The sequence below is a fragment of the Dipodomys ordii genome, unplaced genomic scaffold (genome assembly GCF_000151885.1).
Source record: "Dipodomys ordii isolate 6190 unplaced genomic scaffold, Dord_2.0 Scaffold2, whole genome shotgun sequence".
In the NCBI taxonomy this organism is placed as follows: Eukaryota; Metazoa; Chordata; class Mammalia; order Rodentia; family Heteromyidae; genus Dipodomys; species Dipodomys ordii.
Genome location: NW_012267218.1, coordinates 21955759 through 21973995, shown reverse-complemented (window position 1 = coordinate 21973995; position 18237 = coordinate 21955759). Strand labels below are relative to the sequence as shown.

Here is an 18237-nt window from a genome sequence, read left to right as displayed (position 1 = left end):
TGGGACCTGAACTCTGGGTCCTTTCACCCTTACCCCATTGAGAACTACTGCTCTACATGAAACTTGGTTTTTTTTTGAAGGTGTCAACACCAGGAATTACATGTGTCTGTCCACCAAAAAATTGCTTATTGAGTACTTGTTCTGTGGGTAGAGACAAAGCAGTGACCAAAGCCTATGCTTTCTTGAGGCTATATTCCATGGAGGAGGAAAGTCAAATCCAAAGTATGTAGTAGTTCAGCTTATTGGTTGGTCACAGAAATCATCTAGTAAGTTACATTTGAACAAAATCTTGATAAGAGCAAGGGAATGCATTTGGAGAGAAGGAACCCCAAAATAAGAGGCAGAGCCTTGGAGGTCTGTCCTTGAGCTCACCTTTGATCTCCTTGTCTTTCCATCTGCAGATCTGACCAAGCTCCTTTGTTTTTCAGAGGGTCCTCAACAGAAGGGCAGCTGAATGGACTCCAAAGCAGCCTTAATCCTGCAGCCTTCATGCCCACCACCAGCTCCACAGGTTAGTGGCTAACAGCTCTTTTCCACCTGGAACAGCTGGGAAGGTGACCCTTAGCCCCTTCCCTCCTCCCTGTGGTAAGAGCTCTGGTTCAAAGAACAAACAGCCACACTCTTCAAGCATTGGCACCTGGGCATTTACATCTTCCTTTAAAATAATGTGATAGCCTGGGGGAGGCATTCTCTGGAACTAACTTGTGATAAGTGAAACCTTTCTGTCTAGTGAGCTGCTATCAGAACTTCAGCATTTAGTGCAAGTGCCTTGTACTTCACTGGTATTTGGTATTCCACTGTTTCTGCAGAATTTCTGTATGTTGGGTCCCTCTCATAATTCCCACAACAACCCCATGAGGTGGGTATCTCTTCCCATCACAGGAAGAAAGAGGCTCAGACATTTGAGAAGCTGTGGATACAGAGCTGGAGTCTGATCGAAGTTTGTCCTGCTAATGCTGTGGTCTTTTGAGCAGCCCAAAGCTCTCGATGTAGAGGCACACATCTCAGTGAGGCTGCAGGGTTCGAGAGCCCATAATTTTCTGTCCACAGTAACTCATAAAAATACTGTAATTGTAAATGGAAGAAGATTGCTTTGATTCGTATCAACAAATATTGGTTATTGAGTACCTATGTGGAGAAGGTAACCTGTGGAATGAACAGGATAACCTTAGCTCAGGGAGCTTATGAACTCAAGGAGATAGGTATGGGAGCATAAATGGGAAGTGGGTACCGATGAACAGGGGTCATTTGTGTACTAAGGATAGATACATGGAATGACAATAGACCACACTGGACAATTGCCTTATGTGAGGTTCAGTGTTGAAGGCTTTCCAGGTAATAACTCATGGATTACTATGCAGACATGTACTATAGGAACTGTGTTCCTCATTTTATGGCTGAAGAAATAAAAGCACACATTATGAAATGTGTCTGAAAGACTCATAGCTAGTAAATGGTCAGGTGGTATTTATACTCCAGTGGAACTGGGGTCTTTTAGGATTGGGGAGGATTTCATAGAGGAAGAGACATCCAAGCCAAGACTTGAGTGTGGGCAAGTCAATCAGGAGGGGGAAGGTATAAGATGAAAGGAGTCCCAGGAAGAAGGTATGAGGAGTGCAAAAGCCAGAGACATGCATATGAGCTGTGTTCGGCAGGCTCCCACCTGTCAGAGTATCTGGGACTAGGGAGGGCATGAGCAGGCAGTGGCAAGAGAAAGATTGTGCAGCAGCAGGATCAGTTTATGAGCCATGTAAGGAACTTGCCTGTTATCTTAGCAGTAAGGAGCCATTGAGAAGTCCATGTGGAGAATGTGGTGAAGAGCTGACCTGATACACTTGAAAATGCTTACGTTTCTGAGAAGTAAGTTTGCTTGACAGCATCACTGGAATAAGTGCATTATTTCATTGGCTTATTGTGAGGATTAAATGAAGGGATAGAATAGAAGGGATCTGTGCCTACCTGAAGGTCAGGTAACAATAGTTCTGATACGAGGTTTGTTCTCCTTTACAATTTTAGAGCTGAATTCAACAAATAACATGTATATATTCATGTCCCTTCCTCTAAAAAAAAGTTACAAGAATGTGGCAGTATTTTTGTTGTTGCTGTTGCTACTGTGGTGGCAGTGCTGGGGATTGAACTCAGGAACTCGTGAATGGTAGGCAAGTGTTCAGCCTCTGAGCCACATACCCAGCTCTCAGAACACGGGAGTCACTTTTAAGGAAGTAAAATTTCTACCTGGCACTGTGATAAAAAAGAAGTATGGATCTGGATGTCTGTGAGATTCTGGATGAAGGTGTTCTACCTGATAGGCCCCTTCACCTCCCTGGATTGCTTCAGCAGAGTTTACAAAGCCCAGAAGCTCCAGGAAACCCAGGCTACTTCATATGCATATCATTGGCCTGATCAGTACTGAAGTGAGCTGAAGAAGTTAGCATTGTGACACTGGGTCATACTTTGCAGCTATCTGACCATCAATTCATGTTTGCTGGCCCTTAGTGGCATTATGTGGAAGATTTTTGCCATGGTCATACTGTATGTGGTATCAGCATAGAGCTATAGAACAAAGAGAAGTTATACTTCTTATGTCCCCTCATATTCCACCTTAAGGTAAACATCCTTGTTCAGGTAGCCTGTTACTTACTGCTTTGTACCAGTGACTCTTAGTGTCAAAATACTCTTGAATATTTTCTCCTCTGTGACTTCCCTGGAGTTTCTTAGTTAAACACTGATGAGCATATTTTGTGGGTCAGGCATTTCCTATACTTTTCAATAATTTTTTTTACGTTTATAGCATTTGCAGTTGATCCCATCAAACTAGTAAGTGGATAACTAGTAAGTGTCTCTCAGCACTCTGGTGTTTTAACCTCATATTCTGTGTTTCCTGCAGTACAACTGGTTTTAAGTTATCCTGAAGGACCAGAAAGATATCCTATGGAAAAGAAGTTAGCTTACCAGAAGTAACATTTTTCTTTAACCCCAAAGAAGGCAAAACTCTCCATTGAGGTCTCAGGAAGTTTGTTCCTGTGTAGGAATCCCTAAACTGCCTTAGAAAAATACTTAGCCCCTGTTTCCAGTAAACTCATTTGGTTAAACATGATCTTAATGAGTCCATTAATACAGTGTCTGTTTCCTGGCCCCTTAACCTGTCTGCATTTGGCTAACCTGGTTTTAAGATGTGTGATTTCATTTCTCAAGCAGTCTGATTAAGGTAGTAATTTATCACAGGGCACTATTGAAAGACAGTACAGTCCTTCCCCCCTAAGGTGGGCTAAGTATATTCTTTTTATTATGAGAATCGGATGAGATAGTGCCTGGAATGCTCCCATGACTGCTACCCTCCTTGAATTTCCTACCTCAAACTGTATAGCCTAAGTTGTCTATGGAAGAAAAGGGATAGAGTCAGCAGATTGGGAAACTTGAGAAGGAAGCTGGAGTGAGGCTGTTGGCCCAAGGCCAAAGTCATTGCCTTTCTTTCTCTATAAACATGGCGTTCTTCTTGAGTTCCAAAGTGCTAATGGTGAGCTAAAATAGCAGAGAACAGCAGACTAGATAACTGACATATCTTTCATGCTGATTTAATCATGTCAGCTACCATTAATGTAGAGATCTAAAGCCACACCAGCTGCCCTCAGCACTGCCTGCCCCGTAGCTCCTATAGTAGCACTGTGTCCTATGATGTGGCCTCTTCCTGCACTCTACTCCCTTTTTTTTAAGATCTTATTGGTCTATAGTTTGTGGAAGAGATCTTACCACATCTTGAAAATCAGTGATGGATTTCATTTACAGGAAGTAAGAGGCAAGTGTCTGTTTAATGTTTATCATTAAACATTATGGTGAAGTGTGCTACAGCTTTGTGCTCTTTGCATGAGGAAAGTCCAGCAGCACTCCAGTGACTGTGCCTGCCCACTCCACTCTGTCACTGTGATAAGAGCAAGTATCTTACCTTTATGTAAAGTAAACCCAGTGGGGCTTTATACTCTCAGGACCTGGAGTCACTTTAATTTTTCAAGTGAAATTATTTGCCTAGTAGTTCTCAGTAGAATTTTTACTATTCTTTCCTTTATACATTATATAGTTGGTGGGAGTCCTGGTGAATGTCAGTAAAGAAGTTAAAAATAAGTAAAGCTCTTGACACGATTGCCCTAGTGTCCTATGACCTTTCTCTTTTCATGGTAGAATAAAGTCCTATGCTTTATTGCTCCCAAACACTCCTAGGGCCAAGGGGTAAGAATCTGCATTGGTTACCCACTCTCATACTGTTAGAAAAAGAAAAGAGATCATTAATGGACCTGGTGTTTGGCAGGAAGTAGGGCGGCAGCATCTTGAAGAATGACAATCTCAAAAAAAAAAAAAATGACAATCTCCTTAACCTAGTTTTGGATTTTACTTCCTGTCCCTTGGGCCAAGATCAAATATAGTGTTAAGTAGGGATTCTTTTTCCATTTTTTCAGGACCTTTGGAAGCTCCCAAAGTCATTTTCGCCAGATCCAAACGCTTACCCCCACGATCTGGAACCCTTGCTGCAATTATAGGACAGAGAAAAGCAAAGTAGGTGAAGGCAAGGCCAATTTAAGGTAATAGTAAGAATAAGAACATAAATATATACACACACATATATATATTTAATTTTTTTAATCATTACACTTTCTGACTTTATGCCATAGCAAGACAGTAGTTAGGGAGAGTGACGAGGATGGATATAGTTCAATGCTTGGCATTTGTGAGGCCCTGGATTAGATCCACTTCACACAATACCACACACACACACACACAAACACACACGGCAGTGAAGTTGGAGCTCAATACCACACACACACACACACACACATACACACACACACACACACACACGGCAGTGAAGTTGGAGCTTCATAAAACAAAAATTCAGAAAAATGCTCCAAAACCTGGGTCAAAGTTGAGCTGCGACTAGATTGCTCCCATAATGGTCTACCAGTAGGTGGAGCTGTGGCAGTAAGGAATTTTTTTGCTATGAAAGGCTTTTGTTTAAAAATGGTGGGCTCTTTGAAGCAAATCAAAGAAACTATAGCAATAATTAAGTTTTCATAGGTAAATTATAACAATATATGAGAACATGTTATATTTTGAAGATCATATTGTAATTACCAAAAAAAAATCTCTTGGTCGAGGGCTAGGTAGTTTGTGAACTGGATTTACAGGTAATGGGAAGTGGAGAGGTAACAACAATATATTGTTTTTTAATTGAATTAATTAATACCACTTTTGCTGAGTTGTATAAAATAAGCCACAAAACAAGTAATAAACCCTTCCTACACCCATTAAAAAAAAATCTCATACATTGAAGGAACTGTCCAAACTTAATCTTATGAAGCTGTATCTATACATACTAAATGCTGCTCTGAGTACTGTATTCCCAACTGTGGCCTTCACAACTTTCCAGAAAAGTCTGTGAAACCTTGGGACTGTGATGTTTCCTTAATGGCCCACCTGCTATGAGTTTAATATTCTACTTATCTCTCAGGGAATACTTATAAACTACTTGAGAAGCATTATTCATTAAAATGCCCCCCAGAAGAGCAAAGGAGAAAGGAAAATTATTCACCCACCACAGGATCCATTTACATTGGATCAGAAAACTTCAAATATCTTTCTCCTGCCCATCTAAAATCTTCTTAAAATGAAATGAGAAGAGACAGGAGTATCAAATCCCTGGCTTGGTCATCTACCAAAATGTACCCCCAAAATCTGAAAATAACCAGGGTTCTATGGTAACGTTTAGCCAGTGGCCCCTTCATGTTGATACTAAGCATCTTGTCCAGAAAAGAACTCATAAAATACAGAAAACTAACGTGAGAAGGTCAGAGTGAATGTGACATCAAGCTCCAAACCAAACTGAGGGCCTGCCAAGAAGTACTTGTGTCCATGCATTTCTAGGACTGTGAGCTTTGGGCTGGCCACTGCTATGGTATCACTTTCCTTAGTATCCTTTACAGCCCACTCTGAACATTGCGTGGCGGTATAGACCATCACAAAGAAGCCTACTTCTTAACTTGCTAGTCTATTGCAAACATAGCCCCCTGAGCCTGAGCTGTCCATAGACAGGGATGGCTGAGACTGTGAGACATGCTAAATATACATGTGCACAGAATATAGAGCAGGCCCAAATCTCAGAAAGCAACTACCCAGAACCAGGCCCAGCAGCCTGGCATCAGCAGATAAAACTGGGCTGCCTCTTCTTGAGCTGGGAAATAATGTAGGTTACAGTTAAGAGACAAAACCCCACAGGTCACAGCTCCTTACTGAGGCATTTTTTTAGTAGCAAATGAGTTTAGAGGGTCAAGATCCCTTCAGCTACAATCATAAGTGAGCATCATCACAAGTTCTGACAGTCCTGGAACCTTTTCAAAGATGGTTTTAGTGAGGCAGTGAGGTTCACTGACAGGCTTACAGTGTGTTCATGTACCTTGTTACATAATATTGAGAAGATACTAGCTGTCTGTATCAAAAGACATTGAAAAGGTTCTGTTAGTCCCCTCTATGCTGCCCCAGCTTAAAGATAGACATTTCTGTTTGCTTAGATTCTATATTTTTTTTTTACTATATTTGCTTGCTTTCTGATTTCTTGATCTGGCATTTGGGGAGCTTATAGTCCTAGAAAGAGGCTGTCCCACCCAGGGATAGTTCATTCCTGAAGATACTAACAACTTGTTCATAAGCATACCTTTTTTACACAGACCAGCCAGCTCCAAGATTATGCTCCCAGCCACCCTCTTTATCTAACACTCCTACACCAAACTAAAGCCTCCCCTGCCCTGATCATTCCAAGGCCAGATTCCATTCAACTAGAGTACTCCAAGAGTCCCAGAGCTCATGGGAATTTTTCAGACCAGCCAGTCCCAACCTGTTTATTTGCCATGCCTTCTTTTTATCCACAAAACCCCAGTGAAGACTGTATCTTCCTAGACTCCCCTCTTCCACCTCCTGATGGACACCAGTAATTTCCCTCTGACTTGCCCTCCCCACCCACTTTGAGAGCTCTGAGTATAATGAGTTTCTTCCTTCTAAGCCTTCTCTTCTGTGGCCACACTGCCTTTACCATGCCATATCCACTATGACATCCTTTAAACAAACATCATCAGGAAGGTATCTTTAATTTGCAGCACCAGAGACCAACAAAAGTATTAATCAGGTTATTACCACCCAGTTCTAAGCAACTGTCTCAGCACTTGGTCATAGGCTTTATTACACACATGGTGTGTTCAGCTTTGCTGCCAGTTCAATCTGACTACAGCCACACAAGGATGTAGATCCCTCCACATGGCAAACTCACCTGGCTCCCAGCCAGTGGAATTTCATGCTCTCCTATCCTGAGGCCTCTTTCATTTCATTTAGTAACTGTTTATACATTCAGAAACAAAACTCAAGTGTATCTGAACAGCCTGGTTGGAAGAGAGAGGAAGGGAAGAACCGTAGCTATGCGTTAGGGTGAGATAGGAGAGCACCCACCCAAATGGGGACTCCTTTGCCTTAAAGAAGAGTAAAGAACTCAATTTCTGAAGTGAATTAAGAAACAGACTACTGAGAAAGATAGCATCTGAAAATTGATATTGTCTCTTGCTGAGCTGGCAAGATCCCAAGAGAAGAATTGTTAACAATTGCTACTTTGTTATAAAGAAACAAGGGAAATACAGGAGCCCCTTTCTCAGATTACACTGTGTCTGGAAAAAAAATGCCTGGCACCCTAGCTTTGTTAGACTTGTACCTACCACGGCATCTTGTAGCAGAGTTGTGTGGTCCCAGGTAAGGCCCATTCACCTTGGGTGGAAGAAGATCCAGTCCATTCTTGTAGCTCAGAACTGGGCAAGTAACCAGCATAACATTGCAAGTTTTTGTACATATCACCCCTGGGTATGGAGCTATCCTCTGTGGTTATGCGTGTGGGTATGAACCCACACACCTTGCTCCTAGTTTCAATGGCATGCTTGTTATAGCCACGTACTTTACCGTCCTTGTATCCTCAGGATATAATTGTTCCTGATGTTCTAAAGAAAGAAAATGGCATGCTAAGCCATGCTTGTCTTCGGAAAAAGAAAGCTTTACAGATGGAAATATTTACAGCTCTGCTTACCTGATTGTAGAGTTTGAACTGGGCTCCAAGGAGCGTAGGTGTTTAACTGCAGGGTGTGGACAGTGATAACTTAAAGTGCATTGCCTTGTTGACATGATTGGCATTGATATTTATCCTTTATTCCTTCAAATTACATTATAAAGAAAAGCCTCTATTCCCTTCAGTCCTCAGAGTGAAGGACATCACAGGTCCAACTTGAAACAATAGTCTCTTATACTCTGTTCTCATTTTGCAAAGGTGCAGGTATTTCCAATTAGCACCAAGGTTGTCAAAGGCCTCTCTGCTCTTGAAACCTCAATCCAGGTAATCGGTCTCTCATAGCAAAGAGGAACAGCTTGAATATCCCTTTAGTTACATCAGTGAAATATAACACGCATGCCTAGTAACTCGGGTTCCTAGTAACTTGTTTCCACAGCAGAAAATGGGTGGTACAAGTCAGAAACTAACCTGGTTATAGGATGGTGAGCTGGTGAGTTGAAGAAAAAAAGTCAGTCGGTTGGAAGTTGCTGCAATCTTGTTATTTATTTGTTTCTTGTTAAGTCTTTCATCCTTCCACAGACTTCTAATTTGCTTCTTGTGGAAATCAAGACATATGACAAGCCAATAGGAAGATACTTTGATATTTGACAAGATTTTTTTAATGTATTATTGCTGAGCTGCAAATTTTGAGATAATGAACTATCCACAGTTATCAGATATCAGAATGTGCAATTTGTGTAACTGCTACCCACATGCATACATGTGTATATGTGTGCGTGTGTGCGTGTGTGTGTGTGTGTACCTCAGTGCCTGAGTGCTGTCCCTGAGCTTTATTTATTTTTTTCCATTCAAGGCTAGCACTCTATACTTGAGCTGCTGCTCCACTTTTGGCTTTTTGATGGTTAATTGGAGATAAGAGTCCCACAGACTTTCCTGCCCAGGCTGGCTTTGAACCATGATCCTTAAATCTCAGCCTCCTGAGTAGCTAGGATTCTGGCATGAGCCACTGGTGCCTGGCTTAGAATATGCAATATTTAAACTGCCATTCCTGTTTAGAAATGTAAGTCCCCTCAGGCCTTTGTTGTATATATATTTGCCCTGCTCACTGTCCTCCTCCGGAATAAATCACTACTGTGTGAGAGCAGCCTCATCTCTTTGTGGAGGAGTTGTCTACAGTAGCCTTTGATCAGCAAGAAGAGAGACACCTTCAATTACCTTTGTTAAGGAAGTCATTGTATATAAACATGGGGATGAAACAGCCCCAGAAACCAGACCTCACGGCAACCAGCCACCTTATTTGGGATAATTGTAGCTCTGCTGACTGAGCAACAGCTCTATCAGCCCAGCCCTCTGACCAGGTCATCTCTGTCCAGATTTTCACTGCCCAACTCCATGGCTACTTTCACTACCTTGTTTGCATTCAGTCTTCAGAAGATACAATCAGAATACTTCATTCATTCATCCAGCAGTGGCCATTGGTGGGCTGTCTCCTTGCTAAAAGATAGGCAGTGGTTGCCTTGCATTCAGGTGCCAGCCTGGGGCTGCAATAATGGGTGTGTGGGCCAAAGCTGCCATTTATGCTTTCCTTGTCATTTCCCTCAGATGGGACTATAGGTAGACAAGTATGAGGTAGACTTTTCATCTTTAGCATAAGATTTTAAGATATAAAATGGCATGTACTAAAACAATAAAATAGAGAAATTTAGGGTCAGAAGGTAATGAATTTTTTCAAAAATAAGGACAAGCCTAGCACCAATGGCTCATGTCTATAATTGTAGCTACTCAGGAAGCTGAGATCTAAAAAAGTTCAAAACCAGACAAATCCATGATAGTCTTACCTAGCAAAAAGACAGAATTGTCATAGCTGAAGTGGTAGAGTACCAGCTGTAGCAAAATGAGAGCACAGGCCCTAAGTTCAAGCCCCAATACTGGCATAAATGATGGTGATGATGATGATGATGATGATGATGATGATGATGATGATGATAAATTTACTGTAATTGAGTGAAACTTGGTTTTGAATCTCCTAATAGGAAAAAATGAAACATGATAAATTAGAATATATAGTTTGAACTATCAAAAAAAGAACAAGAAATACTTTGAGGAAGATTAAGCTTTCTCCTAGTTATTATTCTAAAAGAAGCATTTATATTCTTTATTAGAGTGGGCCAAATGTAGTAACAGTGCCCTCAACAAGCAAACCAGCAGTGTGTTTCATATGGCTACTTCTTGGTATGCCCTATATAAGTACATGCCAATGAAGGCAGCCTTGTGAAGAGACAAAGCCATTGTGGTCTGAGTCTGCAGTGCACATAATCAGAGTAGGACAATAAGTACTTAGAGGGCTGGATGAACCACAGGTGGCCTAGACTATCCTTAAACACAACCTCTCTTAAGGAATTGCTTGGTAATGACTAGTTGTACTCTTAGATAGGGCCCAGGCTTTTGTTATCTTACTGTGTGAAGATGCCTTATATACTTTGGGAAGCAAGTGGTAAAAGTAACATTCTCCAAAACCTGGAAACTAAGCAATATTCTCACCCCATCGTGTAGCCTGTGTGTTTCTCTGCTCATTTATTTGCCTAACTGGGTACCATCTTTCCCCTTTGCTTGTCTCTACCAAATATGGCTGACTCCTGTTTGTTGCCCCTGCCCCTGCCCAGTTCTCTCTTCCTAGTCCCAAGATCTAATTTAGTTGTTACCAACTACTTAGAAAGAACTCTGACTACTCCTGGTTGACACTCCGGGATCTTTGTAGATTGACTGTTCCAGCAGGCTATGATTTCCTGAAAGGCAAAGGTCAGTTCCAGGTTTATTCAGAAATCTCAACACAGCCTAAAGTGCAGAACTTAAGTTTTGCCAACTGGACAAATGAGTGAATTTTCATTTTTCTTTCTTTTGCTGACAATTTGAATACCTGTGTATGTATGCAAATTCTTTCTGTCCCTTAGGAGTCCAGTTAAATTTTTCTCCTCCAACATTCTTTATACATATAAGTGTATTTATTGGGCTGGGATGTAGCTCAGTGGCAAAGCACTTAGCAAATGCAATGACCTGGGCTCGATCCCCAGTACCAAAAAAAGAAAAGACAAAAAAAATACAGTTAAAAAAAAAAGTAGTGTATTTATTTTGTCTTTTTCTTGGGGCTTGAATTCTGGGCATGGGTACTGTCCTCAAGCTTTTGTGCTCAAAGCTAGCACTCTACCTCAGCTTCACTTCCAGCTTTTTGTGATTACTTGGAGATAAGAATCTCATAGACTTTTCTTCCCTAGCTGACTTCAAACCTGTATCCTCAGATCTCATCCTCCCAAGTAGCTGGGATTACAGGTGTGAGCCACTGGTGCTCAGCTGTCTTTTAATCATTTTTAATCCCTAGGGGTTTAAATTAGTATCACAAAGTACGCTGCACTGTATTTTTTTTTCATCTTCATTGGTTACTTTTTAGGAGAATTGTTTCTTCAGTAAGACCATAAACTGAAGGTACTGTTACAATCTGTATATTTCCAAAATCCCTAGCGAAAGCTAAATACTTTATTGCCTTGTAATATCGACCTTAAAGGACAGAATAAATATATAAATACATGTGCATAATTTTCAAAAGAATAGTCTGATCTCTCTTTTTGACTTAAAGTAAAATGCCTAATCTAATGCAGAGTTCAAAATATATAAGAAACGTAACAAAATATAAAAATAATAATAAATATTAAACACTTTTCAAAAATAACTCTTCTTGTAAATTACCTAATACTGTTTTGTACAGTGTTGCAAAACCGCTTTATTTAAAACAGCAAACGGACATTAGTCTTTAGATCATGACTTCTAGCCTGCATTTTTAGGCTGTATGTTTCTGTGACAAAGAAACTCATTTGTTTATCACAGTGCAGATTTCAGAATGAAGTACTGACCAGACAAGGATATTGTGATTTTTGGCCAAAAGTTACTTTTTCCTGCACCAACTCATAGGAGCCTTTAAATTTTTATCACACAATCAAGTTTCACTTTTGAATGCTGAAAGATTTCATTTTTAATTCTTCTAATCTTGCATTAATTTTTTTAACTTTTTTTTGTGCCAGTCCTGGGACTTGAATTCAGGGCTTGGGTGCTGTCCCGGAGCTTTTTCATTCAGAGCCAGTGCTCTACCACTTGAGCCATGGCTCCACTTCGGGCTTTTGATGGTTAATTGGAGATAAGAGTCTCACAGACTTCCCTTCCTGGGCTGGCTTTGAACCTCGATCCTCAGATCTCTGCCTCCTGAATAGCAAGGATAACAGGCCTGAGCCATTGGTGCTCAGCTAACTTTTATGAATTGTTTATGCAAAGAAGTGAATTTGAATTCTCACATTGGACATGAACATTATACTCTGCTAAAGATCTCGGCAGTGTTGAATGTAGTATAAAATTTGTCACCTAGTTCTGGAACCAAAAGTAGTGCTTTTCCTTTACATTTATACAGTCTTCTCAAAAATGAAATTGAAGGGGCTGGGAAGGTGGCTCAGTGGTAGAGCACTTGCCTTGCATGCATAAGGCCCTGGGTTCAATTCCTCAGTACCACATAAGTAAAATGAAAAAAGCCAGAAGTGGTGCTGTGGCTCAAGTGGTAGAGCGCTAGCCTTGAGCTGAAGAGCTGAGGGACAGCGCCCAGGCCCAGCGTTCAGGTCCCACGACCGGACCCAAAAAAAAAAAAATTAAAGTTCTCAACTTTTCACTTTGCTCTCCCTTCAGTTCATAAAGCATTTCCATTTCCCTTGTCAGTAACAATATTTAAATTCTGTGAGAATTCAGAATGCAAGTGGAAATGAAAGAATTCTGAAGTTGGACTGTGGAAACCCTGACACATCTCACTTGTCAACTCTGACTGATCAGAGCCTCAGTTTCCTCAATAACACAATAGAATAAAAATATCACTCTTACAACACTGATGTAAAGATTTTAGATTATGTCAACAGTAGAAAGACACTGTGGTTTTAAAATCGAAAAGGTACACAACTAATCAAGTCTACAGCAAGATACTACTCACTAGGATGACCACTATTGAATAACCAGGGTTAGGAAGATGTGTGCTGCTGACAGAAATATAAAATGGTGATAGAAAGATGGTATAGAAAACAATTCAGCAGTTACTCAGACTTTAGAAATAGATACTAGAAATAGAGTAGGAGTCAACAATTCTCCTTAGCAGGAATGCAACAGATTTTTATACATCTGTGTTCATGGCATCATATTCACAGTAGCAAAAACCATTAGCAGATGTGGGTACAAAAGAGATGTGGCATGGACACACAGTGAATGGAATAGTACTCAAGCTCGGAAAAGAAGGAGATCCTGGCACCTGCTACAGCCTGAAGGAACCTGTTACCCAGAAGCAAATCCTGCATGATTTCACTAACACATCAGGGACCCAGAGTAGTCAAAGTCCCAGAGCCAGAAAGCAGAATGATGCTTAGCAGAGGGGAGAATGTGAAAGGTTAGTGCTGAGTGGGTACCAAGTGGCAGCCTTGCAAGATGAAGGATTGTGCAGCTAAAGGTTAGGATGGTTTTACAACTGGGTGAATGTGCATACTGCTGACGAACTGCTGAAAATTGCCAAGATGGAAAATTTTATGTGTATTTTGTCATACACTCAAAAATGATGATGAATTGTGTAGGTAATAGTCCCAACCTTACAGAGTCAGTGTTCTTATTTTCCCAGATTTACATCTGGGGAAAGTAAAGCAGAGAGAAGTAACATGTCTAAGCCTCACAGCCAGAGGTGGAGCTGCAATTCAAGCACAAGCAGCTCTACATCCTGCTGCCCTGTCCCCTTACCATCAGAGTCCAAACACTAGGCCCCTCAGGTGATTTAGTTTTATCAACTTCCTTTCCTAATGGAGCTGAGTGGCTGCTGGCCTGGCCCTGTAGCCTCAGCCTCCCTGCAGTGTCTGGCCGTTATCTCAAATTGCTCAGCAGGGGATTCCTGGCTGTGTGGGGCGCCTGTGGTTTAGGCTGGCTTTTTTTGTAATCCATCCATTTAATTTTCCTGTCTTTAGATGGAGCCAGACCTGGAAAGGGGAGGATAAGGAGCCAGGCGGGCCTTCTGCTTCCATGCCCCTGGGTGGGGTTGGTAATCTTTTCCATACTGCAGCTGGACACAGACAGGGGAGCTTGAGACCTCTGCAGCAGAGCTAGGGGAGGAGGAAATGTAGCAGGCGGGGTTGAAGGGATGGGGGAAGGAGAGAAAGAGGGAAGCAGAGAATGCAGGGATCCCCCCTGGGTTATTTCAAACAGTATTCCCTGCAGGACAGCCTCAGTAAGGGAGTTCTTTTGCTCCTGTGTCCAGAAGCCAGAGACAAGACATCCAGAGAGAGCTTCTCTCTCTCCTGAGCCTTTAAGCGCTGCTCACAGTGCTTTGGTTCTAGATGGGACTGGCAGTGTGTCCAGTTTCAGGGAAGAAGAGGTGGAAGGAGAAGACAGCTCCAACTCCGTCTGCCCTCCTTTACGAAGCTTACCTGGGAGTGTGGAAGTTGGAAGGAATAGAGCAAGCAAGCACTACTGCCCACACTGGAGCCTTTCCCTCAGCTCCAGGAAATGGACTTTTTAGGAAAGTGGGAGAATGGATGTGGGTTAAGTAGACCAGTTTCTGTCCCAGCACATTTCCATGGTCTCTCTAAGAGCAGGCCTCTGCACTTGGAGCTGGGGTCCCGATTACCTGGAATTTTGAGAAACATTTGAGAGTCTGCATCTCTTCAAGGGTTAAAATAACAACTTACTATAAGTTATGTGAAGGAAGATGAGGGGGAAAGAGGCAGAAAGAAGAAATCCTGTAAATCCATTCATTAAAATTTTGAACTCATTGTAGGTAAATTATAAACCTCTAGTGTTCCACATCCATTTTCTTAGTTATTTACTAGTTGTCTTGTTTACCCTTCAGCAGAATATGTGTGCTCTTTTTCTTTTTTTAATGCGTGTGCTCTTAAATTATTCAGATTAACATTCTTGGAAGCTTCATTTTATTACAGTAGGAAATTCTGTTTGCAAATGTATTCTGAGGATTTTGCTCACAGCACAGCTGCTTTAAAAACTGGGAAAGGTTATTAGTATCCCATTTCATTTAAAGAAATGTTTTCTTGTGTTCTAGTCTGTTGAATTTCTCTAAAGAGAATAGTATTGGGGTCTGGTAGCATAGTGATCTAAAACAGAAGTGTGCTTAGCAGTTGAGTCTGTTTTAAACAAGATCTAAAACAATTGGTGAATAGGAAAGCTATGGTAATTCTCACTCTCTATCTCTTTTTCTCTTTCTCTCTCTCTCTCTCTCTCTCTCTCTCTTTCTCTCTTTTTGGGGGATAGATGGGTTTAAAACTCAGGACCTCACTTGAGGCCATGTCCCCAGCCCTTTTTGCCTTGGTTATTTTCAGATGGTGTTATGTTTTTGCCTAGGGCCAGCCTAGGTACAATCTTCCTACTATGCCTCCCATATTAAAAAAAAAAAAAACAAAAAAAAAACTATAGACATGAACCACCATGCTGAGGATCTTGCTTTCTGCCCTAGCTGGTCTTGAACTGCGTTCTCCCAAGTAGCTGGCATTACAAGTGTGTGCCAATGCTGAAACAAACAGTACAAAAATCAAGACAGCTATGGCATGGAGTAGGTCAGTAGAATAAAATTAAGTGCCCAAAAAGAAATCCATCCATCTATAGCCATTGATTTTCAACAAGAGCACCAAGAATACACAATTGAGAAAGAATCATCTCTTCAACAAATGGATTTTTGTCAGAGACTTGCATCCAGAATATATTCCAAAAAATTCTACCGCTCAGCAATTAAGAGGCAACCTAATTTTAAAAGTGAGCAAAGAATTTCAATAGCTGTTTCTCTAAGGAAAATAGAGTTATGGCCAATAAACACCTTGAAAAGATGACAGAAATGCAAAACCAAGATGGGATCCAGTTTATACCAACTGGAATGGCTGCAACTAAAAGTTTTAAGAAGTGTTGGCAAGGATGAGGAGAAACAGATCTTCATACACTGCTGGTGGATATGTAAATTAGATAGCTGTTCGGGAAAAATTAGGCTGTTCCTCAAGTGATTAAACAGAGTTACCAGATGACTCGGCCATCCCAAATCTTAAGTATATATTCAAGAGAAAGGAAAACATGTCCACATATTATTTGTACATGAATATGCATAGCAACAATACATGTAATAGCCAAAATGTGCAAACAGCCTAATAGATGCCAGATAGTAAACAGATAAAATGTAGTATACATACAGGGAAATATTTTTCAGCCATAATTAAGCATGAGGTGAGACATGTCTGCAGTTGCAGCACTTGGGAGGTTAAGACAGGAACATCATGAATTCAAGGCCAACTTGCTTGGGCTACATGATAAGTTCCAGGCCAGCCCATGCTACATTACAAGATCCTGTCTCAGTATCTCCTCCCATTAAAGAAGCAAAACAAAAAGCAGCACTGATAACATGCTAAAACATGGATAAATCTTAAAAGCATGTTCAATGAATAAAAACTGTCACAAAAAGCCACATATTATATAAAATGTCCGAGATAGGTCAATGCATAGAGAGAGAAAATAGATTAATCATTGTCCATTCTGGGTCTGGGTCTAGAGAAAAAAGAATGCACAGTGACTTTTATTGGGGATAGGCTTTCTTTCTACAGTAATGAAAACGTTTTAAAGTTAGAGTCTTGTAATGGTCACACAACTCTGAATACAGTAAAAAACACTGACCTATACACTTGAAATGGATACATTTTATTAAGATGTAACATGTATATTAATCTACCTTGAAAAGTTAGTAGTTGATATTTTTGATAGTAGAAAATAAAAATATTCAATACAAGCAGTCAACTTGTATTTTACTTCTTAAGTAGGCAAACTAATAAGTATATATTTGTGTGTTTTGTGCATGGACTCAACTAGTGTTTGACTATCTCCTTGGTTGAAGATGTGCTATAATGTCTTTTAAGTGGAAAGACCTGGAGCCCAGTGTTGACCTTAGGATTTTACACTCCTAAGTAAGCTGGTGTGCCTAGGGGCCAACAGCTGTCCCTTGATCTGGCCTCACTTGCTTTCCCCCATTTGGAAAGGTGTTAGCTCCGTGGTATTTCTGTTGCTGTAGTCAGCACAGAGCAAAGGAAGACCCTGACTATAGTTTTACAGCCTTAAGCTTCATCTTGTGCTCCAAATCCACAAAAGAGCAGCTGAGAATGGAGCTAGCTGTGCCACCAATTGCTTCTCTTCCATTGTTAATCCCTGTGCTTCTCCTGGGTACCCTTCTTTTGACACCATCCTGTTGGTCAATATGATATGGCTGAACAAGTGGTTGGTGCTTTGAAAGGTGACTCTAGAGGTACCTCAAGTGACCCAGCCCTGGCTGGATGGGATACTCCTGCCATTCAATCCAGGAAGCACCACAGCATGTCTGGGCCTACCCTTTCCATTCACACTGGGTCTGACAAAGGAGGTGGCCCTGTTGCCAGCAGCATTCCATTACTAAGAAAAGGCAGTGAGAAACTTCCAGGACTTAGGGCTCTTACAGAAAAGTTTGTGCTCTGACATCTGAGCCTTTAGATCATGGTAAAGGCTAGTTTGTGATTTGGGGGGCGGGGGGTTATATGTAAATATCCACACATATATGTATTTATGTACATGTACTCTGTGTTTGCAGGTATGCGTGCTTCTGCTTTACTCCATCACGACCTGGTCAAGATGATATGGTTTTACTTAAAAATTCATCCATCTCTTTCACAAACCCTGGACTTTGTGAAAATGAAAACAAACCCAAACCATTATGAGTCACTTTTCAGTGTGTGTGGATTCTGTTAAAGAAAGTACTAGAATTCAGCTAATTGTATTCTAAGTTACAGGTGACTGCTGGACAGGAATTCTCAGCTGTGTCCTGGGGTCAAGGAAGCCCAGATGGTCGTCCTGTGCCTGGAGGTTGGGGAAAGGAAGGGAAGCATCTTCTCCCATCCCCAGCTCTCCCCTTAGCTCCTGTAGGAAAGGGAGTAGCAGGAAGTAGAATCTGCCCTGGTCATGGGAGTTTGGAAAGAAACAAAGCATGATGTTATGAAGAGCAGGTTAATCCCGGTATTTTACTTCCCTTTCAGAAAGAGTGGGGGCAGGGTTGCCGTATAAAGTATTTGGTTTCACAT

At 41.2% G+C, this 18237-nt stretch overlaps 1 protein-coding gene across 1 annotated transcript in view; it reads left to right on the top strand.

The window, feature by feature from the left end:
• Window positions 1–17877, top strand: part of Ttll5 (tubulin tyrosine ligase-like family member 5) — a 221664-nt gene extending 203787 nt beyond the window's left edge. The window contains exons 31-33 of the mRNA XM_013013504.1: window positions 429–511; window positions 4452–4548; window positions 17751–17877. Of these exons, the coding sequence (XP_012868958.1) occupies window positions 429–511; window positions 4452–4548; window positions 17751–17877 (307 nt within the window). The remainder of the gene's footprint in view (window positions 1–428; window positions 512–4451; window positions 4549–17750) is intronic.
• Window positions 17878–18237: the final 360 nt, after the last annotated feature.